We start from the raw sequence: 25,738 nt of genomic DNA, 5'->3' as shown, positions 1-25,738 counted from the left end.
TGGACTGACAGAAGGCATAATTTCAAAGTCAGAAGGCGATCATTTCAAACATGCACTCACTTTTTCTGCTGGTTTTCAACAGCTTAGATATTACTGAGTATGGGACAATATCTGAAGTACAATCACTAATGTTAAAAAAAAAATAGGTGTCTGAGTGTAGACCAAGTGTCATTTAAAGCCCATTTAAAAAGCTGAATTTTAAATTAAATGTGTAATGAAAATGCTGAGAAGATCCTTAGTGTAACAAAGCCATTCAGTGCTGCTAGAACACAATTACTTCTGAATAGTTGTTTTCTGCAGAGCTTGGAATTCAGTAGGTTAAATTCAGCAATCAGGTAAATACATCCATTTTAGAAGTGAAAATAGTTTTAATTTACTTGTTTAAACTAACATTAAAACTGGCAAACTATGTGTTTGCATAATTGCATTCAAAATGAGATGCTAACTGTTTCTGTAATGGTGAGCCAGTGACAAAATGCTTAGAATCAGAGTGAATTTCCAAAAACATCAGGTTTTGGTATAGTTCTGCTCTTTTGGAGTGTAGTAGAAAACAGCAGAATTATGTCAAATGTTCTTTTTTGAGTTATTTTCCTTATGCTTCATATAGTTGAAACAGAATTTTGTCATCATGTCATTTTTAAAGTGGAATTTTTATATTTTCAGTAATTCTTGTTCGTTTTATTCTCACAATTCTGGATGGTTTTTGAATCCATTTCTTTAAATCCCCGTGTGCATTTCCTATGCCCTGCTTCTTTGGGAAAAATATGAGAAAAATATCCAGAATTGTTTTCAAATTATCTTACGTTTCCATTGACCACCCATTGAAAGAGGAAACGTTTTAGTCTACTTTTACTCATTTCCTAAATAACCATGCACCTTATTTTGCTTCTTGAAGTAAAGCCATCAAGAGCAGTGATAATAACTGTGGGAAAGCAGTTCTTAGGAAAGTACCAGGGTAACAATTGTCAGGCATATCAGAACTTTATGGTTCCTCTTTTTAACGTCTCCCCTTTGATCTCTTCTCCTTGCTCCAGGCCATACCATGCCATTGTGTTAAGCAGATTGCAACAAATATTTCTGTTGAATACAGCATGATATGTCCTGGTACATTCACCCCCACACTCTTACTAAAAGATATTTACGCTTTATTTATAATTGTTTGAGTGTACAGAATTTTTCGTAACTTATAGAGAGAGAAAAAGGGTCGTGATTGTGTTATATATTACATATTTGAAAACTATGCAATGTTTATCTATAAAAATGTAAAAAGGAACTACTGTATATTTTGTAATATAACTTTTCAATTGTTTGTAACTGTGTATACTGTGTATTACGGAGACTGTTGGCTCCATCAATAGGCTACTTAAAGATTGTTAGTAATGCAGAGACAGATTTCTTAAAGATGAAAAACAACAGTAGACTTTCATAATATGGCTTAATGCACAAGGATATTAAACACTATGTTTCTAAAAGATTTGAATTTTCTGTAATGAGAAATTTTGGAAATACAATGTTTCTAAAATACTTTTTTAAACTCTTAAACACTTTATCTTTTAACTGTTTCAAGGGCAGTATATGTCTTTATATTTTGTCATGATCTCTTGTCTGTCCTCATGCATTGAATGTAAAAATAAAGAGAAGTTTAAAAAAAAAATTCATAATATCTATTTATATACATACAATGGAATCTCACAGAAAAAAGTATTCAGACAAGTTCTGCAATGTCCTAGAAATGAGAAGGCTTTTTTACCACTGAGCACTAAAGAAAAGCACCTGCGTGTCCAATATTTTCATATGAATGAGAGATTTTCATATGGGGAAAAATAAAAATAATTGCTCAGTGTAACTGTGTGGGTCAAGATATTTTCTGGCAGAGTGCTACAGACTGTCCTTAGTGAGGGCAAGCAAATAAGAGCAAAGCCAATGCTATTGTGGCTACAGGATGCATGATGAGTTACCACAAATGATCCATGTCACTTTCCTAGGCTCAGATTCTTCCTGTATCCTCTGGCAAACAAAGTGTCTCCACAATGCTCCTTATGCCCTGTGGCCTGAGCAATGTCCAGCTTATAACTGGCAAAAATGTCCATCTTTTTTTTAATCACATGTGGCCTACAGAGCTTAAAATTAACCATAGAGAAATAAAAAAGTGCTCTTTAAATGTGTTAAAGAGTATAAAAAATGTTACTAGCCTCTCTAATTATGAGCTCAACAACAGCTGAGGAACCAGCCCCAAAAGCACCCCTCATACCCAATTGCACCATGTTTTGTTGAAATGAAGCTAGCAGAATTATTTCTTGTAACACCAATATTTATGAACTAAAGTGTAAACTGGCTTCTTCTGGAAGGTAAGCAACCTAGGCCCATGATTTAAAACTTGAGCTTCTTACACTCATGCATAATGTTGTAATTCACCATCTTCCATGGCTAGCTGTCTGTTGGGAATCAAAGCACACCCAGAACACAGGCACACATTTTGCCACCCACTTTTTCATTTCCAAACTTCCTGGGACAAAGTTCAGCAATGCCTATCACTATTTAACCAGCAGCAGTTAAGTCATGGAGCTCTGCAGTCATCAGAAGCTTTCAAAATACGCAAACAATGCTTCAACTCATTGCCTGTTTTCTGTCCTCTTCCCCTCTTCTTGCAACTTAGCCATGTTGTCCACAGCTCCTTTTGGTGCTCCTTGTGCTGTTTTAGTCTCTGCTGAAGTGCCACATTTGCTTCCCCCAGTTTCAAACTCTTTATAACACTGCACTGAAGTGCACCAGGTTAGCTGATTTATTCAGATGTACCACTGTGCAGCATTCTGGTTAGTCTGAAATGCTGCTTGAATGCCCCATCATGTCTTCCTTCATCTTGCCATGTGGTGGTGGGCATCCAGCCAGGTCCTTTGGACAGCCACTCGTGACATTGAGAAAGGCTGATCCACACCAAACTATCTGGGAGTGCAGGCTGGTGTGGTACCACTGGCAGCAGCTGAACCAACACACAGTCAATAGCACAGGATCTCACCAGGTCTTTTAAAAATAAGTAGGGAGTAGTGTGAAGCAAAAATCCACTGTTTCAAGAACTGCATAAGGAAGGATGCCACACACATACCAAGGAATGACATGTTTCTGTTGCATCATCTCAGTGGGCTGTGCTTCCATGCAAGCACTTTATCTCCATTCGGATGGTTTTTTTCACTAATGGCCACTCCTGGCGCTGCCACATGCCAGAGACATGACACTGGATGTGTAAACCCACTCATGATATTTTTACAGAATATTCTTTAGATCATACTCCCTTTATGACAATTCTACTACGAAGAAAACACGTGATCCATATGAGAGAATTGAGTGTTCACTTTGCAAATGGTACAGTAACTACACTGATTTCATGGAGTTGCCCCTTAAGCAGGTTCCCCTAACAACTGAGATCTGAGTGTTTCAACAAGACAAGAGAAGCAGAGCAAAGGCTAGAATTAAACTGTCACAAGCATTGTATCTTACTCAGCACCTGATGAAATTCCCTAATTGCCATTTACACTTTTGGTGTATCAATCTTTTTACATGGCTCAACATCTAAGGACACATTACCATGACATAAACAACCAAGGTAATTACAGGAGCAGATATTTTGCAACCAGAACCACAGCTGATAGACTGGGGTTTTTTTTACACAATGCAAAATGCATAGATTATAGGACATGCAAAAAAATTGTGGACCAGATGCTGCCCATGGTGAGGCAATACATGGCCATAATTGACATCAGGAAAACTGGTGCTCATGTGAGTAAGGAGAGCATTAAGCCCTGTTTTAACTGACTAATGCAATGGCCTCAGGCACTGGATCTCAAATTCTTGCCAGCTTGAAGGCTGGCTCTGGTGTTCCTGCATAGGACAAAAAAATGAGATTGACTCTTGTTTCTTGCTTCCTGCTGTTATATCATCTGAAAAGATATTCTTAAAGATACTTATCAGTGCAATTTCCTTGTCTTCCTCAAAGACTGTGCTAGAACACACCCAGCAGAGTGGGATGCATAGGTGCAGAGCATCCTTTGGCCTGTGCTGGAGGACAGGTGTGACACAAGGAGAGTTTCTGAAGAAAATGACAGCACAATGGCTCAAATTTACAGGCTTGTATGCTGGAAATGGAAAGAAGCTGAGTCTGAGTATATGCTGAGGAAATCTACTTTGCCTGGTTGCTGCCTTTGGCCGGGTTGGTCATGCCTTCACTGCCCTCAGAGCTGACACCTGTATCCATGGACAGGGAGAAGAAATCCCAAGCAGCTCATTGTGTACCAGGTGGGACCCCATCTCTGCCTTCAGTCCTCTGTGCCTGTGGCAGCTCTTCTTCTTTCCCCTCAAACATAGCAATGCTGCTAAACCAAGGAATCCCCAAGCTGATGTTCACCCAGCTTGGGGAAAGGAGGGGCAAGGAATGTCATTTTGCTTTGTCCCCTCCCTCCATCACATTGCAAGCTTGGATTGCAAGGGATTGAGGAATCACAGACAAAGCAGGAAGGGGGCTGGAGGAACAGAGCTCCAAAACAGGCCAGAACTTCTGGGGGTGGGATGAGGTGGAGCTGATACTGGGGCTGGGTGGCTGGACCTGATGGTTAAATGACTGCATGTACATGGCAGCAGGCAGTGAGCACTTTGCATTCATCAGCAGCAATTTCAACACTACCTTGAAACACAGGGAAAGGAGTAAGTTTTATTTCTCTTGGAGCAAAACAAAATGCCTGGTGAGCCAAGCAAGTCCTGAGTCCAGCAAGGACTGAGCTGGCAGTCCTCTAAGGACCTCATGCTTATGGATGTGATGGAGCAGCTCCAGTCTACCCCCTCCTAGTCAGATGACCACCAGCCAGGCATCCACAATCTCAACAAAGCCCTAAATGAGATGGGCTCAAAACATTCACTGAGGGGCTGTGAGAAAGCAGCTCAGTCTCCAGGGGTTCCCCATCCCAGGTCTTCATCTTGGGCACTGCCAGGGGAGGGATGGAGGAGACCTCCCTCCCTCTGCAGGACAGCAGCCAGGCCACTGCTGCACCCACAGGGAGTGTTGTGTGCAAGCACTTCAGGTGGGTACATTTAGCACAGATGTCTGCAGCAGGAAGAAGGAACCATGAGGGAAAGTAACTAGACACCAGTGGCTATAAAAATGAGGTATTACAGCTAGGAAAACAACACTGTTGAAACCAGTAACTGAAAAAGAGTGAGAGAGATTAATTTGTGGATCATTCAAGGTCATCATTAGCCCTTCAGAGAATGACAGGTCTGGTTCTTGGTGAATTTGGAGATTAATTCTGATCAAGTGGTTTTCTACTGTTGCAATGAACTGTCCTGAAATGGATAGGAATATTGCCTGAGAGCACCACAAAGAGTCTTCCTCTGTTAGTAAAACTAACTTCTTACCAAGTCATATTCAGCTGCCCCTTTTGGACGTGAGTCAGAGGTGCAATACCTGAGATGCAACTTTTAAAGCTGTTAAGATGTCTTGACCATGAGTAACAGGTGATTTGAATAAATTACATTGAGCCACAGCATAGTGTAAAGCTTTTGGGCTTTCTTACACCATGTGCAGCAGTACCTTGCCAGGGAAGGCTTGTCACACCATACTGGCAGGAATGTTTGAAGCTACATTTACTCAGTCTTTGTCACTTTTAATTAAAACCCAGTTTCAGAACACCCTATTGGGTAACTTTTGAGCGAGAGTAATTAATGAGATTTTTGGTCAATGAAAAGGTTTCCACAGAGACACTATGGATGTCATCACAGAAGGTGTTTTGGGGGTCAAAATCTCAAGCTGGTAAGAGCAGGAAGGACCCCTCAGCCAGAGCATCCACAGAGGCAAAACAAAGCCCCTGGGTGCAGTAGGGCGTCTGTAGGGCATGAAGGCACGAGAGATGTGACAGGATACAGTAGCCAGGACTGCTTTTCTGGGGTTGTCCCCATACTCACCCTATCACTGTGGTGGAGCTGTGGGGTTTAGAGGACACCCTGGTTCTTGGGGTTTGGACACCAGGACTTGGGGCTGCTCAGACATAGGGCAGAATGTAGACAGAGATCAGTGTGGGCTGCTCCCTCTTTTGTTCAGTCACGGATCTAAGCCAGAATGTCATGAGTTTTACACCTCACTAGATGGTGAATACTTAATGCTTTCACATCAAATTTAGCATTTAAAAGGCTTAGCGACCTTTTAAAATAGACAAGGGAGACTGGATGGCAGAATTCCTGTAGTGTACATAGAATATCTTCAACAAAGCAAACTCTGGTTAATGGGAAATATCACAGAGCTGAGAATGGATTTCACATCTGACTAGCAGAAAGGGCCATTCCAGCTCCATCTGTTGACTCATCCTGGCAAGTCTCCTAGTTGCAAATCCCAGAGGAATTTAAAATTTCCTGGGCCAGGTGTCTTGCTCATCTCAGAAGGAGACATTGACCTTAGCCTCTGTAGGGCACAATTTTCAAAGCCTGCCTATGCCTGAATGTGAATGCTGTATGATGGGCAGCTCTTAGTCTTAGGCCTGCAAATGACTAGTAGGATAATTGGTTCTCAGTAAGATATCACAAGCAGTCAAAATTTTTGTTGTTTATTTTTAAACAATCACGTGTATTTCCATACATGGAAATAAGAAAATTAAGTAGAAATGAAAAATAATGAAGTAGTCCCCAAAATGTTACTCTACATCTATTGGATATAAACAAATGCCATTCAAGATGAGTTGGAAAACATTTTTCCTGCTAGAAGTTTCAAGCAGCTTTTCAGCTTTTAAGCTGAATGAGAAAAATTTCTCTAGAAAAATAAAATATCTGAAATATCTAAATCAAGGTTCGTGGGGCACAGCTGGGGAGGCTTAAAGGCAAAATAAAGGGATTGAAAACAGCTGAAGAGGGACTGAAGAAAACCAACTCTTGCTAGGGGCAGTCAGCTTCAGGCTTGCTGGTATGTATCAGAAACAGCTCTGTATTTGTGTGTCTTAGGTTTTGCTTATGGTGGGCAGGGCTGCTCCTAGAGACACATAGTCTAAAGCTGTGGCTGTTTAATGAGGAGATAAGTGTTCAATTATTTTATCATTTGGCACCTGTTACTTGGTCTGAATCCACAGCATTACAACAGGAAGGAGAAAGGTTTCTGTTCAGATTATTTTCTTGAACTAAAGGAGATGTGGGAGAAGGACTTTTCTTCTTGGGCATGTCAGTAATGCTCTGAAGGAAGTATTCAGAGAATCTTTCTGTTGATTTTTATTGCCGTAGTATTATTATTTCCTTTCTCTTCCCCAGTCATGAGCTAACTTTTGTGGAGGTTTAAACACAGTCAAAACCTGCACTGTTGGCTGTGTGGCGGCTGTGATGGGAAAACACAGCTGACTATTTATTATGTCTGTAGGAGAGAAAAAAGTCTAGTCTTTTTGCAAAAATATCCTATTTCTATCAGAAACTGTCCTGCTGGTTTTGTATGCTATTTCATCTGAAGTCAAATGTACAAAGGAACAACCTAATTCTTCACTTTTTTTATTGATGGCACACAAATCCTGAGGGTACTGTTACGTAAGCTTCTAGCAAACAGAGGTCTTGAAGGAGGATACTGAGAGCATGATTCTATGTTCTGAATCTAATGTAGGTAAAATAAATTTGTCTTGTGATACAGATTCTGCACCTCATGAGTTTATGTCACCTGTGCCAATAAATGGATATTGGGGTGGACATACTTCATACACTTTAGTGATTGGTATATATGCTGGGGCTGGTAGCACAGAAACTATGGCAAAAATATGGAAAATTTACAGGGTACAAGCAGCAGACCCCAATCCAGCTATGTCCTGGACCAGATGTGGATGTTCAAACTCTGAGATGCTTCCTGTGGGATTGCCACTAAACATCAGCAATGTAACGTGGCTCACGAACTCAGGCTGGGTTCACGAGCTGTACAGTCTGGACTTCACCCATTATTGTGGGCTGAAGGGGGACCATTACCTCCTCACTAAAGAGCAGAGGTCAACTTTCTAATAGCATCTGGGATAGTCCGTGCAAGGATGACTCATTCTTGACTACTTTTACTTCTGCTACATGTAAGCTTCCAGGAGAATATTCTAAGCTCTTCTGTGCTGTTATGAACAAAGTCACAGTACTTATCAGAGAAATGCAATCAAGACCAATGGAACTGTTCTTCTATTTTTGTGAAAATAGAACAGTGATGGAGACTGTAAAAGGCTTCAGAATACTCTCAGGAGTCCAGTGACTGTGTGGTTTGGGTTTTTCTGTGTGTCCTTTTCCATTTTGTTTTTCCATTGCTTCCATTTATACACTTAGTGAATAAATTAATTTATTCATTTAGTGAAAAAAAAATTGCTTTCTTTTACAGCTACCCTCAATTTAAAGCACAAAACTCTGATTTTGTTTGTTGTGTTGGTTTTGGGTGGGTTAATTTTCTTTATATTAGCTAGTATGGGGTCGTGTTTTGGATTTTTGCAGAAAACAGTATTGACAATATGCAAATGTTTGCATTATTGCCAAGCAGTGCCCACACTGCCCCTCAACCCCATCCCCCCAGTGAGGAGGCTGGGGGTGCACAATGAGCTGAGAGGTGACACAGCTGGGACAGGTGGCCCCAGCTGACCCAAGGGAGATTCCATCACACTGAGCACATACTGCTGGGGGAAGAAAGAGAGGGAGACATTTGGAGTGATAATGTTTGTCTTTCTGAGTCACTGTTTTGTGTGATGGAGCTGTTTTGTACAGGGGAGTCTGAACACCTCCCTGCCCATGGGACGCATGAAAGAATTCCTTGTTTTGCTTTGCCTATGTGCATGGGTTTTGCTTTACTTGTTAACCTGTCTTTATCTCAATACACAAATATCCTAAATATCCTCACTTTTATTCTTCCAATTTTCTCCTCCCATCCTGGAAGAGCCTGTGTGAATGGGTGGCTGTGTGGGGCTTAGTCACCTGCTGGGGTTAAACCATGGCATGTGTCAAGGAGATCAAGGGCAAGATAAAATAGCTAAGATTTTTTTAGATCAATTATTCTTCTTTAAGTAGCATTAATATTGTGCGCCTTCATAAACTGCATCTTGAACTTCTTTGTCCTAGGCATGTATTTGTTAACACTAGTGTAACCATTTTAATGTTTCAAATAAAACACTTTAATAGGATTACGTGAAAGAGTCAATTGCAGGTGTCTTTTGTATTTACAGAAAGGGCCCTGATCATCACCCCTTCTAATAGTTCTGGAATTATATGAGGCAGGTACACAAAGCATAGGGTAGATGTCTAAATTTCTGCTTTCTTCTGCAAGTGGTGGTGGGATAGGTGGATGCCTGGGGAATTCAAATGTTATGGTTTTTATAGGCAGACGTATGGCCATAAAATTATTTCATTTGAAGGAGGGAATTTTATTTTTTTTTAAATGCATGTACAGTAATTTCACGATTATAAGCTGAACCATTTTGACTAAAATTTTGATCCCACCCCGGAAATGCGGCTAACACTCAGGAGCAGCTAATATGTGGAAAATTTTCTGAACTTTCCAACCCCGGAAGCGCAGCCAAGGTGATGAGCTGAGCACCTGCCAGTAAAATCCAGGATTGCGTGATTGTTACAAATTGGTTACTCTGTTGCATGGCGGGTGGAGGCGGGATCCGCGCTAGCAGCGCGGGGTGGGGAGGTGGGGCGCTCCCTCCTTCAGGCAGCACAGCCCGGGGAAGAGGCAGGGGGCTCCGTGCTGCCATCCCCATGGCTCGGGGGGGAGGCGGGGACTCCCTCCTGCTGGCCCCGTGGTCTGGGGCAGAGGTGGGGGACTCCCACCCCGCCTGCCACCGCAGGAACAGGCAGGCTCCATCCCTGCCTGCCACTGCGGGAGCGGGGGGCTCCTTCCCCTCCTGCTGCCGCCATGGCTACCGGTGGGCTCCATCCCCGCTTGCCACCTTGGGGCAGCGCCGGGTCGGGGCAAGTGAGCCTGGCAGTGGCTGGCCCCGAGCGGCCCCGCCGAGCAGCAGCGCTGAGCTGGGCCACCTGGCCCCGTCGGCAGCCCCGAGCGGGCCGAGCCCGCACGGCCCGAGCCGAGCCAGTAAATTCCACAATCCCGTGATTCTGTTACTATTTGGCAACTTTGTTGTACGTGGGTCCTCGCTGCGAATGACAGAGCGGCTTATAATCAGGTGCGGCTTATGTATGGACAAAGATTGAAATGTTGCTGACACCCGGAGATGCGGCTTATAGCCAGTGCGGCTTGTAATCGTGAAATTACTGTACTCCTAACGAGCATTTACTCCATCACAAAAGAGCCTAAATATTCCTGGCGTAATGGTATTGGGGTACAAGGTAAATAAGCAGAGGAGGAGGCAGGGGTTTGCAGGCTAGTCTGGTACTTTCTTTCTTTCTTGTTTTCTTTCTTTCTGTCTCTTTCTTGCCAACCAAATTATCACATGGGGTAACAAGTCATTCTTGGAAGTGTGCATTGGTATTTTGTTAATTGAAATGCTGAACAAGGTGGTTTCTATCTGTCATATCAGCAACAGAGTATAACCAACTCTGTCATGCACTATCTGCCTGTGCAGCTGATAGTATCCACATGCCAAGGATATCCTGTGGACTGGCACTAGGTATTTAAGATATGAAAATGAAGTTTATCTCTTTTTAATATTGTAAAGACACAGAGGGTATGTTTGCAGAGTACACTAATAGAGTGCCACGCAGGATAGAAGAATTTGCCCTAGGAGAGCCCAAAAAACAGGTTGGGCAACAGCACTGCTGCCTGACAGCCTCTGGCCCCTGGCACCAAGGGTTCAAACCTGCACTCACCATGGTTATGTCTGCATGGCTGTCACTCCTCTGGTGAGTTTTGGCCTCTGTAAGGACATGCTTTTAATCAGTGTAGATAACCACTTCTAATTCTCTTAATTCTAACTGGTTATCTGAAGAATGTGGCAATTACTCTAGGCTTTGGAATATTTGGATTCAGGTCTCTAATCTGTGGCAAATCTTCAGGACAGAAAATTAACTCTTAAATATTGGCCTATTAGTGCTTCTGAAGGCTGCTGGTGATATTATAAAAATTCATTAACTGGGGTCAGACACAGCTGAGCAGTAAAGACATATAGATCTAAAGTAAAAATTCTGATCACAGAATGGGTAACGTTGAAAGAGACCAGAGTTGGTTGGTTATCTGCTCCAACCTCCTTGCTCAGGCAGGATCATCCTACAGCACGTGGCACAGGATTGCATTCAGACAGTTCTTGAATATCTCCAGTGACAGAGACTCCAAACCTCTCTGGGCAACCTGTTCTAGTGTTCTGTCACTCACACAGTAGAGTTTTCCTCATATTCAAGTGGAACTTCCTGGGCATCAGTTTCTGCTCATCTCTTGTCCTGTTGTTTGGCACCACAGAGCAGAGCCTGGCTCCATCCTCTGACACCTCCATTCAGGAACTGACAGATATTGATGAGCTCCCCTCTCAGTTCTATTCTCTTGAGGCTGAACAAACTCAGCTCCCTCAGCCTGTCCTCGTAACAGAGATGCTCCAGTCCCTTCATCATCTCTGTCACCCTGCTCTGGACCTGCTGCAGGAGCTCCATGTCTCTCTTGTCCTGAGGTGCCCAGAGCTGGACACAGCACTCCAGATGAGCTTCACTAGGCTGAGTAGAGGGGCAGGATCACCAGCCTTGGTGTGCTGGCAGTGCTCTCCCTAACGCACCCCAGGGTACCATTGGGCCTCTTGGCCACCAGGGCACTTCTGGCTCAGGGACACTTGGTGTCCACCAGGACCCCCAGCTCCTTCTCTGCAGAGCTGCTCCCCAGCAGTTTGGCCCCAGCCTGGGATGGTGAGTGGGGTTACTCTTCCCCTGGTGCAGGACCCTGCACTCACCTTTGCTGATTTTTGGTTGGCTCTTCTCTGCCCATCTCACCAACCTGTTGAGGTGAGAGACAGTGTCAAAAGCCTTGCTGAAGTTGAGGCAGAAGACATCTGCTTCTCCCTCATCCATCCAGGTATTTGTTTCAGCATCGGAGGCAAGCAGGCTGGCTGAGCATGATTCATCTTTAGTGAGTCCCTGCTGACTATTGCTGATCACCTTTGTGTCATCCATGTGGATAGAGATGGCCTCCAGAATGAGGTGCTCCAGAGATTGACATGAGGCTGACTGCTGGTACTTATTTGGGTCCTCCTCCTTGCCATTTTTGAAGACTGGGGTTACATTTGCTTTCTTGCAGTCCTCCGACGCCTTTCCTGATCTCCATGACCTTTCAAACACGATCATGGGAGGCCTTGCTACGGTGTCTGCCAGCTCTCCCAGCACTTGTGGATGCATCCAGTCGGGGTCCATGGACTTGTGGAAGTAAAGTTTACCTGGGTGTTCTCTAACCTAATTTTCCTTGACCAAAGGAAAGCCTTCTTTCCATCATTCCCTTACCTTGGTCTCCTGGGTCAGAGATTCCTGAGGTCTGGTCTTGTCAGTGAAGGCCTATGCAAAGAAGGTGTTTGGTAACTCTGCTTTCTCTACATCCTCTGTTACCAGAGTTCCCCTCCATTTAGTGACAGGCCAACATTATCCTTTGTTTTCCTTTCATTATTGATGTATTGAAGAAGCCTTTCTTGTCCTTGCTATCTTAGACCAGATTTAATATCAGATGGGTCTTGACCTTCTTGGTTTCAGTCCTATGCCCTCTGGAAACATCCCTGTATTCATTCAGAGTGGTCCAACCCTGCTTCTGTCCTGAGTGAGCTTCCTGCTTACACTTGAGTAAGGACAAGAGCTCTTTAAACATCCACACAGGTCTCCGCACACCTTTGCCTGACCTCTTGCTCATTGGGAGGCACTGTTCTTGAGTCTGGAGGAAGTGATCCTTGGCTATCAACCAGCCCTCTTGAGCCCCATTTTCCTACAGTGTCTGCTTCCATGGATTCTTCCAAGCACATCCCTGAAGAGGCTAAAGTTAGCTCTCACGAAGTCCTTAGTTGCAATCTTACTTCCTGCCCTGTTTCCTCCTTGCCTGATACTGAACTCCAAATCTCACGGTCACTGCAGACAAGGCTGCTCCCAGCCTTCCGATCTCCAGTCTTGGAGTCTTCCCTGTTTGTCAGCATGAGGTTGAGAAGCACACTGTTTCTTGTGGGAACTCTACTACCTGTGTCAGGAATTTGTCACCAGTGTTTTCCAGGAACCTCCTGGATGGGTTGTTTGTGCTTCACTCTCGCTTCTCCAGCTGATGTCAGTGTAGTTAAACTCACCCACAGGAACTAGTGCCTGTGATTTTGAGGCTACTAAGAGCTTCCAGTAGAAGGCCTCACCCACTTCCTTCTCCTGATGAAGCTGTCTGATCCTCTACAGCTTCTAATATTTGTTTAATGAACTAGCCTAGAGTTTTCTACATTAGAGTAGGTGTATCTGGGTTTCCTCTACTGGAATACCTATCTGGTACCCTACTGAACTGCAAAGGTTAATTTGTTTTATAGGACTAGCATGCTGTGTTTAATTCAAAAATTAAATTGGAAAGGCTGTCCATGTGCAACTGGAGCTAGTTTGGAAGAGCAATGCAGCACTGGTGAGAGATAAGAGCCTCTAAACTTTGTCACCTGGCTAGAACAGAAGACAGAGGTGATATGGGATAAGGAAGCAGGGACAGCGTTATTCCACTACTAACTCTGCAGAGCAGAAGGGGAAAACTACAATTTGGTCTTCATGAAACAATATAAAACATGTATGGAGACTTTAATTTCTCATTCCAGTTAGTACTGGTGTTTTTTTGGAAAGGGTGTCCTGTGTTCTACAAACACAGGCTGAGCACACTTCTCTCAAGAAAGCAAGCCTTCAAAACAGCCCTGAACACACAGGGGCTGCTGGAAGGCTCACACAGATAAACAAACTGGTGAAATTGGAAGGACTAATCTCATTGATTGCTTGGGGATAGAATGGAGCCTCATGGCCTGTAAAAAAGGCAAACAGTCTTGGTTCATCTGCACAACTAAACTGAACAAGGTCTGGAGGATATTCTTGGGCACTGGGTTGGGATTATCTCAGCTGTTTGGGGGGGGTGCTGCTTGACCTACCTCAAGCCCATTTGAGAAGAATTCTCCTAGACAATGGCTGGGCACCATTTGGGGACTTTATGGACCAAGACTGATTCCAAGAAGCAGCAGATGAGGTAAATGGGTTCACAAGAAACATTTAACTTACCACAATCAGACAGCAGAGCCTGGCCTTGGTTAGTTTATTAATACAAATCTATTCAGGGACACGCTGCAATGAGCAGATAGATAATGCCAAGCAGGTAACTCAGTTCCTGCCTTGGCAGACTATTAAGAAAGGGTGCTAGGCTTGCTAATGGGCTTTTGCTTTTTCCTGCTCACCTGGCATAACTGATACGAGCAAATAGCAATGCCGAGCATTAGGAGCTATCTACTCATGAATGATAAAGGAGAGGTCAGTGTGGACAAACGAAAAAAACAACAGAAATCGGAAAATGCAAACTGGGGAGGGAAGCGAGGTCAAGGAATATGTTAGCAGAAAGATCACTGAACACAGTTATAAAAAAAGCTGTTGCAGCCAGTTTTCTTCTAGGGGGTTATTAAGATGCCCAAAGGTGGATGAGTATCTGATAGCACTTGTCAAATAACTCAAGTGCCTTAAGTCAACAGGCACTCAGCACTGTTGGTGCAATTTCAGTTTGGAACATCAGTGCCTTGGAATATCTGATCAGCTGCAGGTGATTTGGCTTCAGCTCAGTTTTATTTTTTTTTTCTTGCTTACTCTAACTGTTGTCTAAATATATACTGCAATAATGCAAGTATCTTTTCCTTTCCATTTTGGTTGCTCATTTCTCCCGATCTGATTTTGATGCTCACTGATCTGTATGTGGCTGCTTTTACACAGACGCCTTCTACTTAGGTATGGACTCACTTTCCTTATTGCAAATATAATGAAGTCTCCTGGCATAGGAAATAGGTATTTAGATAAATAATGATGCTGTGCTGCATTTCCAACACACCTATATTCCAGATTCTGCATTTTTGTCTTTTTTATTTACAAATTTCTGTTGATTAATCAGTAATTGTTCCTGTCACCTATGCCTTAGAAGACAGCATAGGAAATTGCTCCATGCTCAGATTCCCTATGACATTCTTCAGTTCTTCTGAAATTCTTTCTCGTCCATAATTTATTTGCTAGAGATGATTTTTTAGCAGAAACAAGGAAGAAAGAAAAATGGTCATCATTTACACTGCCTTATGCATGACCTGTGTTGTTCAGATGGCTGGACTTCTGTCAAATGTGTATAAACAAATTATATAGAGCAGCTCAGCTCTACAAATGTGATTTATTGTTTCTTTATTCCCACCATGAACGCTCAACATGGGCTGCAGAAACTATAAACTTCAGTAATCATGTTTTAATTTATGAAAAATAATTATTGATGCAGCAACTCTTTTTCCCTTCTCTCCCTGCTTTCCTTGTGAACGTAGAACTGTGTAGCTGCTTTGCATAAAGAACCATTCTCTTTCCAACTGGGAATTGGTTGATTCTCTAGGTTGTCAACAGCCCCCTGGATCTTATAAGAAGTGAAGGATAATAATGTAACTAATATTATTTTAGCCTTCAAGATTGCCAGTTTATTGTGAAAAGCTGCTTATCTCAATTACTGCAGTAGACCTTCTGATGTAATAGGTAACAATAAACAAAGATGGAACTAATAACTGCTGGCATCAGGAAATATATTGCAGATTCAGCAACTGCCTTCTGAAATAGAGATGTTGAATTGTGTTTCTGGCAGAACTCTTCAAATTAGTTAATTACTAGAGCTCAGAACACGGGCCTTAGAGAGGGGCACAGTGATTTGCATTGCTAACACTTAACTCTGACCTGTATGTACACAATCTGAGCCACTGCTGCTCAGAGAACTCCCAGATTGCAACACACGGGCTGCAATCACACCACCACTGACAAGCTCCAATGGGATTAGTATTTCACCAGGAGCTTCAGTTTTGCTACATGTGGTATTTGTAGCAAAATACACCTTTAATGGCTAACTATAAGCAAGATTTGTCTTGTGCACACCCAAATAGTTTTTTGTGAACATCTAACTGTGCATGTCATTTGGTACCTAACCTAACCCTGTACCTATGTTGTGACATCTGCTTGTTTTCAAGGGCTACACTTGACTTTCTGCAATGCTTCTGGGTTCTAAACCTACTCCAGTTTTAATACAGATGCAGAGTCTTTAATAAGGTGACAAAAATACAGTTGACAGGACTCTTGAAATAGCCACATCTTTGTGTTAAGGATGATGTTAGCTGCAACTCAAAACAGACTGAAAAATAATGGGGGCCATTTGCAATGGATATCAAAGACACATAATCTAACCCTAGTGAGTGCAACAGTTTAGTATGTAAAAGTCAAGCTTCTTTCTAACACATTAAAATACCTATCTATACCTAGAAAGAACAAAATATGTATCTACAACTGTACTAAGTACAAAAAGTGTTCTTTGCACAGTTCTTGATCAAATAAATGAAAAACTCAGTAACGTGGCACACAATTTACTTTCTCGGGGAGGAGCTTCAACATCTTAATTTTATCCCATGGCTTGTCAAGGGCGCTGCTGACTCAAAGCATCAGCTCTTCTCTCAACACTTTTGAATTTTCAGTTTTCTGCAAGTGAAACGTGCCTTGATGATATGTGTGTATAGACATTTATATAGAAATATAAAAATCTCTCTTGAAGGTCAGAGCTTTTTCGCCTTTTGAATAATTCCTTTCTTACTGAAACCTCCTCTGTCTTGCTTGAAAAACAAAACAAAATATTCCAGGTTTGCTCTGTGAGAAGACTGTATTCCTCAAACAAAGTGAAAACTGGTTGTCTCATTTGAAGCTAAGAAAACAGACATGTAAATAATGATCTTGAGAGATTGCAACAGCAAGATAGTATTTCATCCAAGAGGTGCTTTAAAAGAAATTTCTCCACGTACAGGCTGAATTAAAAAAATATTTTTATTTACAAGAGTAAATAATGTAGTGCAAGGCGAGTGGATTTAACCCTCAAGAATGCATAGATTGATGCAATTTATAGTCTGTGATCTACATCATTTTGCAGAGGTGACTGCACACCTGCTGTAAAGGTTAGACCTTTTCTACAGCCACTTTCCATTAAATCAGATAGAAGGTATCTGCACTCCATACGTGTTATCCGTATGTCCCATCCAACATTTATCAAATAAACTGTTACTTAAATAGGTGTCTTTTAGAGTCACTATAGAACATGAAATAAATCCTTGCCAGTGTTATCTACAGAAGAATACAAAAATAAATTTTTGTTCATTTAGTGTCACCTGATCAAACTTAAATATTCTTTTATTTATTCATTGGGGAACTCCTTTCTCTAAGCAGTAGCTCTTGTCAGGAAGAGAGACATGTTGTGTCCACCAGGGAACGTGGATCCTTGTAAAACTCAACAACTAATATGTTATGACCATATTGCAAATATTCCTGATGTGTTTTCTTTCAAAACAAAACACTGTTCAAATTGAAAAATCAGCATGGAATATAAAATGCCAAAAAACCTCAGAGTTACCATTGCATGTACTGTCCTGACTGGTTTCCATGGCACTTGGAAAATATTGGTGACTGGGTTTCGCTTTTATGTTACTCCATGATTCAAACTTGGAGAACTTTGCTAATTTCACCAATAAATAAGCTCAAATGCAGTAAAAGCAATTTAATAAGAGATTAGATGTGTAAGTAAAGCTTCATTAAAACCTGTGGGCTGTTTGCTTATTTTTCAATTGGGCAATGATTTTGCAGGTTGCCTTCCAGGTCTTCCCATGACATACAATATGATTGTGCGCTGGGTACAGTGAGATACTCTGCATCATCTGTTTGGAGTTAAATAAATTATAGGGATGGTTTTCCTCTATAGTGGAGAAGTCAGATTAGTGAACCTCCCTACAAATTCAGCTGTTGGACTGCATTATTAATGCCATGTACAGGGTTGGTTGCCAGTTCTTACATTTGTAGTTCATAGCCTGTCTTCCCAATGGACATGAACCTTAAGAAAACTACACTTCAGCTGGTAACAAGAGGATTCTGAGGGTTTGACTCCTGCTGTGATAAATCATTTGAAAGAGTAGGTTCATCTTGCTGTACTGGTCTGGTAGCATCCTCATTGTCATTCCTTAAGGAAGAAGGGATGTCATGCGACAATGGTCCTGATCTTCTTCCAGGAGAATTACGAGCTTCAGAAGAACATTAAAAAATTATTTAAGAAAATCCCACTGTGTCTAGAAAGTCTATTAATCAATATTTAAATATTATGTGGATGTAAAATTACATATAACTATAATATTCAAAGGTTTGGTAATATTGAAAGAAGAGTATCTTTAACTAGGTACTTTATAAATTTGTTGAATGATTCCCAAGTTACATAAATTAATAGCTAGCACGAAAAGAAAGCAGGATTTCAGAATTATTTCCATATTCAGCATACTATTCAGAGTTACATGTCTTAATTAAAATAATTTTTTCAGATTTAATGGTGTAGGGTATTTTTAAATACTATTTCCTATAGCAGTAGGTTGTCAATGTGAAAGTAATTTTTTCAGTATTTTATTACAGAAATATATCAGAAAACATTATTTTTTGACTTAAGCTGCCTACTGGGGTTAAAATGCAACATAAGAAAATGTACGTAGTAGGATAAATTCTTTTTATAACTGGTAATATTCACAATTTCCTGATCAAGTCTTGTGATCTGAATTGAAACTGCACTGGGAAATGCTTTTTAAATGATGACTCATTATTTTCCATGTGATGGTAGGGTTTTTTTGCCTTTATTCAGTAATGTTGTTTTGTCTCTGCTATCTCTTTCAAGTGCAGTAGAAAATGTGATGGCAGTTTTAACAGACTGAAGTCTGGCATTTCTGTTTGTTAATATTCTTCGTCCCATCAAAATAGACAACATAGAGCAAAACTTTCTGTTTTAGGACAGGAGGAGTCTGCAACTCCTGACTGAATGCATTTGCTGATTCTGTTACTGGTGTTAAGAGTCTGAACTGACTCTCACTAAGTTACTCCCATGTATCAGCTCTTGGAACCTCACTTTTTCTCCTACTTTGCATCTGAAGAGATCTAGTCCTATGAAACAGGAAACACACTTTGACTGCATATTGCAGAGACTACATTGGGAATCAAAGTCATATAATTACTGTAACAATACTGCATGTTGAGAGATGGGGAATAATCACATGCAGTTTATGTTTTTATTAAGAACCTTCTTTATCATCAGAAGTTCTTCAGAAACCAACAGGTTTAAAGTTATGCTTTGCTTCATCTACCCCTTTCTAATGATCAAAAAATGACTTATCTGTTAAAGAAGCTACTGCTCAGAGGTACTTCCATCAAATCTTCATTTTTGAAGGTTTTACTGACATAAAAAGATCACTCCTCTTTCTTCAGTTTTACTATGCCACATACTTACCAGATAAAGACTGAAAAGACTGCACTGCAAATGCAACAAGAATCGATAAAAGAAAGGTTCCCATGAAGTAGATCTGTGACAATAATTTTAAAAACGTAGTTAGAACAGTGCAAAGCCAAGGTAGAGTTCCAAATGACTTGTTCATATAATAAAGGAGCAATACATACCAGAGTAGAGTGTAAAACATTATTCCAGAGAACTCTCATGTAAAAATAAAGCAATGCTAATGAACATGGACTAATTGTTTCTTGGTTACTATTATTCCAGCACCTACAAAAAGAAGATTAAAACAACTAATTAGTCCTTCTCACAATTCTGCGGCAACAATCATCTGGGAATCTCAAACAGGTTTGCAGAACCAGTAATCCAGAAAAACAAACAAATATCATCATCACTATCTCACAGATGATGAAGTAAAAATTCAGAAAAAATACCAGCTTAAAATTACTAAGCACAGAATACCTTAACCTAGAAGTGTATTTTTTATTTTCTTAGTCAACAACGGGTCTAAGCATCCAGGCTACACTTGCAAAATAGTCACAGTTCAAATTCGAACTAATGTGAGTCAATAGCAGAAGGACTTGATTTAAAATCAGATGTACAAAACTTAGTTGCCTACACGAACACTGAGTGCCAAAACTCCTTCAGAGACAATGCCATGCAACAGGATGAAGTCAGAGCTTGAAGAGTCTTTTAGCTGACTAGCACAAGCTACCTACCTCCTGTGGGATGAGCTGTGAAGCTTTCTCACTTCCATCAAATAGGACTTCTCCTACTAGGGGAGTTTAGATAGCTAAATCACAGACATGCATTTTAAGCTTCAATTGATTCTTTTCTACAAAGCTAAGGAGGGAGTGGTAATGTATATATATCCATATACACCTTTTCTATATAAATTTTGTTATAAATATACATATAGTTAAGTTATGAAGTCATAGACTGTCTATATGTGTATATACATGCACATATACTTAAATATATAAAAGTATGTGCCCTTTATGGACAGAATTGTATGACAATGGGAAAACCCTTCAGCATTGTCAACTCTGGAATTACTCTCACAGCAAAGCAGGCGAACTCAGCCCAAGTGAAGGCAGAATTCTTACTCAAGCTTACAATCCCAGATGGTCCAGAACCCCTATGTATCTGACTAATAGTTTCACGTGCAGTGGAAGTAATTTAGTGTACAAGTTTAGTCTAATTGCACTGAAGAACAGTGCAGATTGTTGGTGAACAGACAAATGAGGTTTTAATGTTGGTATCATCTCCTCTTTTCTGGGTTCACTCAGAAGCAAAATAGATGATAAACCACTCGTCATTCACAGCCTCATGTATTTACCATTAGCTCCTCCTTCTTCAAATATTTGAAAGGCAATTCCACAAATCCATCAAATATTGTGTAAGCTTGACAGTCTCACTTGTGCCTTCCAACACCTACTGCTTTATCTGGGCAAAGGAAACCCAGGTTCTGTACTGGAACCAGAGCACACTAGGTGGTTTGTCCATAAATAGTGCTGGCACAGGTCATTCAGGCAGCAGACCTGTAACATTCTCAGGTATCTAATATTCTTTACCACAATATCTACACCAGCCTAGACATACTTGCAGAATAAATAGGAACGATTGCTATTATCCCAGTTACACATTTTAAAGTTTTGGATTAAATTGCGCTACATTTATAATTGAAATATTAGTTTGGACTGCACACAAATCACTAGTGCCTAACTTAGGAAGTTTAATATATTGAACTGGAAAAGACCTCCTGGATTGTTGAATCCTGTCCCTGCTATTTCAGGTAACCACATATAATCAGGTCCTTTTAACAGGCATAAACTGAAATATATTTTAGGGCATTTAAGAATTTCAAGTATGTTGACCTTAATCTGCCTTAAATCATACAAGTGAACAAAGTTAATAATTACAGGAGTTGCTGTCCTCCACAGTAAATGTTACTTATGTGGAAAACCAGAGGATGCTGATTAAGGGTAAAAGACTCACCTGTAATACAGCTCCTGAAGAAGTGATGTATTACTCGAATGCAATGCTTGATCAATTTCCAAGTGATCCAGAATGTAGGAAGGTATGGAGTTGCCCTCTTCTATGACAAGGGCCAAATTGAAGAAACCCTAATAGCAAAAAAATGCACACTTTTTAAACATTAAATTTTCATATCTGTATTTAAGCACCTAAATTTGTTTAATATATTGTGATATTCACTGAATAATTATGAGAGCCCTTTCTTCTAACCATATAGTCAGGTAAATGGTGAAAATGCCAAAGAAGCATTCAGATGTTGTGACACTGTTTTCTTAGTTCGTATCTTTTTCCAGATGGTTTCTTTCTTATTTTTACTTGCTCTGTCATATTTTATCTCCTAGGGAAATACAGAGTGAAAGAAAAAATGGATTTATATTCTGTTACTGTTTAATTCCCCTTCACATAGCTCTACAGATAAGAGAATCTGAATAGTGAAATTGAGAGCAGAAGTTTCCTCCAGACAATATAAGTCCTTAATCTTATGGTTTTGCTTATTTGGACAAGTCTTAGGCAACCCAGTGTCTCTTCAGAGTCATGAAGATGAATACACAAGACATTTTACAGGATACCCCATCACTTTGATTTTCATACTTTAACTAGTTATGAATCTCTTCTTTCCTTTGCTAGTTTAGCAGTAATGTTTTGTCCCAGTAACTCCAAAACAGAACCCACCCACGCTACCTCTGATAAGTTCACATACAAGACACTGTCTGGGGATATTGCCGTAGGGACAGGGAGAACAGAATATTGCATTCAGGACACTTCAGGAGGTCCTGAGAACAGAAACTCGGTGGTAAAACACTGCATGTCTTTGGTAATGCGACATGGTGTATTTTTTAATTATAAAGCATTTTAAGATGAAACCTTTGTTAGTGAACAAAATTCACCCTAAGATTCACTTGGTATAATATACCAAGGGAAATGGACCAGTCTTTTTTTTTAATCATAAAATGGGAGAGGATAGGACTGGAATATAACCCAGCAGTCTATTAATTCTTCATCTTGCAATAGCAAAAATACTGAAGTCACAACTGAGTCAATTGTGCCAAGATAAGGTAGCCCTAAATTAGACAATCTACCTTTAGCTTACTAAGCAACCTAATTCTAGGACCATTAATCTATACTAAGTTTATCTTCTATTATGAAACAGCAACTACTGACTCACAAAGTATTTTGTAACTTATTCTAGCAGGTTTCTTTGGTGCAGGTGAGGCCGAGCAGAAGAACCAGTCACAGCTAAATCCTCAGATTGTTCTACACTCCAATGTTTTGCCATGACTGCAGACCCACCTGTGAATCACCCTCCAAGGCAGCCTGGGCGTACATCCGCATGGAGAGCTCAAGGTCTTTAGACTGGTTCTGGTAACCATAGTAGTAGAAATCACCCATCTTCAAATAAGCTGTGGAAGAAACCAGCAGAAGATAATTTAGACTTTGTAGCAATAGAATTAACCAACTCTTAATGTGATGGAGAAGTTAAAAGTAATTCTATTTAAAGCACAATATTAAATACAAATGTACTCTATCTCTCTGTGTAGCTACTTTTTATCAGCTTCCCATTAAAAATAATTATCCTGGATGAAATCACTCATTGTTTCTTTTTAACGAATTTAGTGAATGACATTGCTTTTACAAAAACTCTTGAGAGGGTTGAGAGTCTTTATATTGCATTCCTTTTTCACTTGCTAAATCTGTCTTTGGACAACCTGAAGCCTTAATTAGTCAGAATAGCCCTAAAACTGACGAGGTTTAAAACCATGCTGTCTATGTGTTTGCTCTGTACCTGACACTGTGGGGGCTGAACCTTTCCCAAAAGTTAGAGAACGTTGCTGCTGATAATGTAATTAGCTTCAAATCCAACTCAGCTCAGGACAACAGTAAGGATACAATTTTCCTGGTCTAGAAGGGAGCAATGCCCACCAAATATTTTACAAACATCTTTCTGTGACATTGCACCATAATGAAATTCATCAAAAGACAGGGCATTAACCCAGACAAGCATGATGTTGCACTAATCTGTGCTACTGACTTTAAAAATTCCTATGACTACACTTATCTCACCTAAGCTTTCCTCAAATGGTTTCAAACTCTTCCACACTTAGGCTTGTGTGTCTGCAGGAGCTACCAAGAAATCCCCATGTTTTTACAGCAGACTGAGATGGAATGACAGTTCCATCCTATGAGTCTGACCTTTAGAAGTTTTTGTAAGCTTGCGCCAGTAGATCTACCAAAGGGTCAACCAAACTACACCTCGCTAAGGTGTCCACAAACTCCTCAGGAAAGCTAACAGTGTTTGTCATTGTCAGCTCCTCTGGCTTCAGGCTGTATCCATGTGGTATTCAGTTTCCACACATTTAAATTTCGCACACAGTGTATTTAAATGAATAGCATGAATTATTTTTACACTCCACTTTTCCACATGCCTGTTACAAATCACTTAAATGCTCTTGTAAGACAATCAGATAAAAGTTTTCAAACATCCAGTAAAGCTTTCAGAGGCACCAAAATGACTTACTATTGAAGCCACAGATGTAGTAAAATTTAAGGCCTAAGGAATGTAACTTATTTGCAAATAGAGAATCCTTTAGTTCTCCAAGGTAAGCCCTATCAATGTTGATAAACTCTGTACCCTAAAAGAAAAACTAGTAATAAATTAGATAAGGAATCCTTTAGCCTTTATTAGTTTCTCATGACTCGATTATGATACGGAAGTATATTTGCTTTTGGATTTTCCCTTTGATAAACCAAACAGCATGAGCTCCTAAAACTTACGGCTTTTTTTCCCTAAACTTTGAGTCAACTGCTCAGAATCCTAAATATCTAGCCCTTCCTCAAGGCTTTGCTTTTTTATTTTATTTTATTAAAATTTTATCCATCTAATGCAATAAAAAGGAAATTATCAGAAAACCTGTGCTGAAATACAATACTTTAATTACCTTTTCTCCCTGTGTAATCCTATCAGAAAAGGAAACACAAAAAAGGAAATGTATGATTAGGAATCATGTAGGAATTAATGTTCCCTCAACCTGCTTACTCACATAGAAGTTGCAACAAACACAGTTTTTGAAATTAAAAAAAAAGTAAAACTAAAATTTAGAAAGAATTCCTTATACATACCAAATGATGGAGCATTGACTTGAGAAACAGAGAAATTGTAGTATCTCCAGACACAATCAGTTGCTAGGTATTTTCTTGCTAGGTCCTATAAAGGAAATAATTGATTTATTCATATCCCAGGTAAGAGACTAATGGCACACATTATTATTAACAAGGGCTCCTTTCAAGAGAATGAGTTGTGAATTCATTTACTCACTGGTCTTTCTTCACAGATGTGTGCTAAATTTGACTGTGATACTTCAATCCCAGTTTCAGCTGCTAAAATGTAATGCAGCAGAGCTTCATGCCTAATGTTAGATAAAATAAATTAATGAAAAATCTTAAAAAAACCCATGCACTTGAGTTACAGTTAAAAAAAGAAAACAAAAGAACTAAATAAATGTATAAAATTGCCTACATGCAAAAGTTTAAGAGCAAAAGGCTGGGAAACTCATGCAACAGCGCCATATACAGGCAATGCTTGATGTAACCAGCCACACTGGACCTCAAGAATTTGCAGTTCTTTCCCTCTTACACTGAAGCTACTGGTTCCAGTGTGCTTTTACTCTAAGTGCCAGACTGGTGGGAAAGAAGAATTGATACTAAGCCCAATTCTCTATTTAAATGTTTCAGATAAAATATTTTTAAAAGAGTTTACTTAAAAAAAACCCAATCTATAATCAACTTAGCTGTGTATATATCTAACATTCATCTGAATATTTCTTTGGTATGCTTTACTTTTTATTTATGTGACTTTTCTTGTCTGTTTAGATGGAGAATTTTGAAAAAGGATTTTTCTCTCCTTATATTTGAATGTATGAATAGAAAAACAGTCTCTGTCCCTCTAAGGACTTCAAGCATCTCACTGACTATAAAGCAAGTAGTAAAATTTAATATAGCATTTGCATTATAGCAATTTGGTATTCTGATACTAGACAAGAGCACCACTCATATTCTCTGCCACTCATCTACTCTATATTATGAAGACTACATATTTAAAATTAAGAAGAAGTCTTTAAAATCATGCATGTAGTTTTTAAATTGCAAGACAATAAAAAAACCCACTTGGTGTACTGTTTTCCTGCTGAAGTTTCCTATTAAAGAGTAGTGCTGCCAATGATTTTCTCCACAATACAAAGGTAAAACCAT

General features: G+C 40.2%; 1 protein-coding gene across 1 annotated transcript in view; it reads right to left on the bottom strand.

Moving 5' to 3' along the window:
- Positions 1-16,956: 16,956 nt before the first annotated feature.
- The window catches only part of SEL1L3 (SEL1L family member 3), a 36,618-nt gene continuing 27,836 nt past the window's right edge, over positions 16,957-25,738 (bottom strand). Inside the window, 7 exon segments of the mRNA XM_033059337.2 lie at positions 16,957-18,215; positions 19,457-19,529; positions 19,624-19,726; positions 21,455-21,582; positions 22,784-22,893; positions 24,611-24,695; positions 24,807-24,897. Of these exon segments, the coding sequence (XP_032915228.1) occupies positions 18,046-18,215; positions 19,457-19,529; positions 19,624-19,726; positions 21,455-21,582; positions 22,784-22,893; positions 24,611-24,695; positions 24,807-24,897 (760 nt within the window). The 3' untranslated portion in view covers positions 16,957-18,045.

Source organism: Catharus ustulatus, chromosome 5, assembly GCF_009819885.2.
Source record: "Catharus ustulatus isolate bCatUst1 chromosome 5, bCatUst1.pri.v2, whole genome shotgun sequence".
NCBI lineage: Eukaryota > Metazoa > Chordata > Aves > Passeriformes > Turdidae > Catharus > Catharus ustulatus.
Note: the sequence above shows the minus strand (reverse complement) of the source record. Positions and strands in the feature narration are given on the sequence as shown.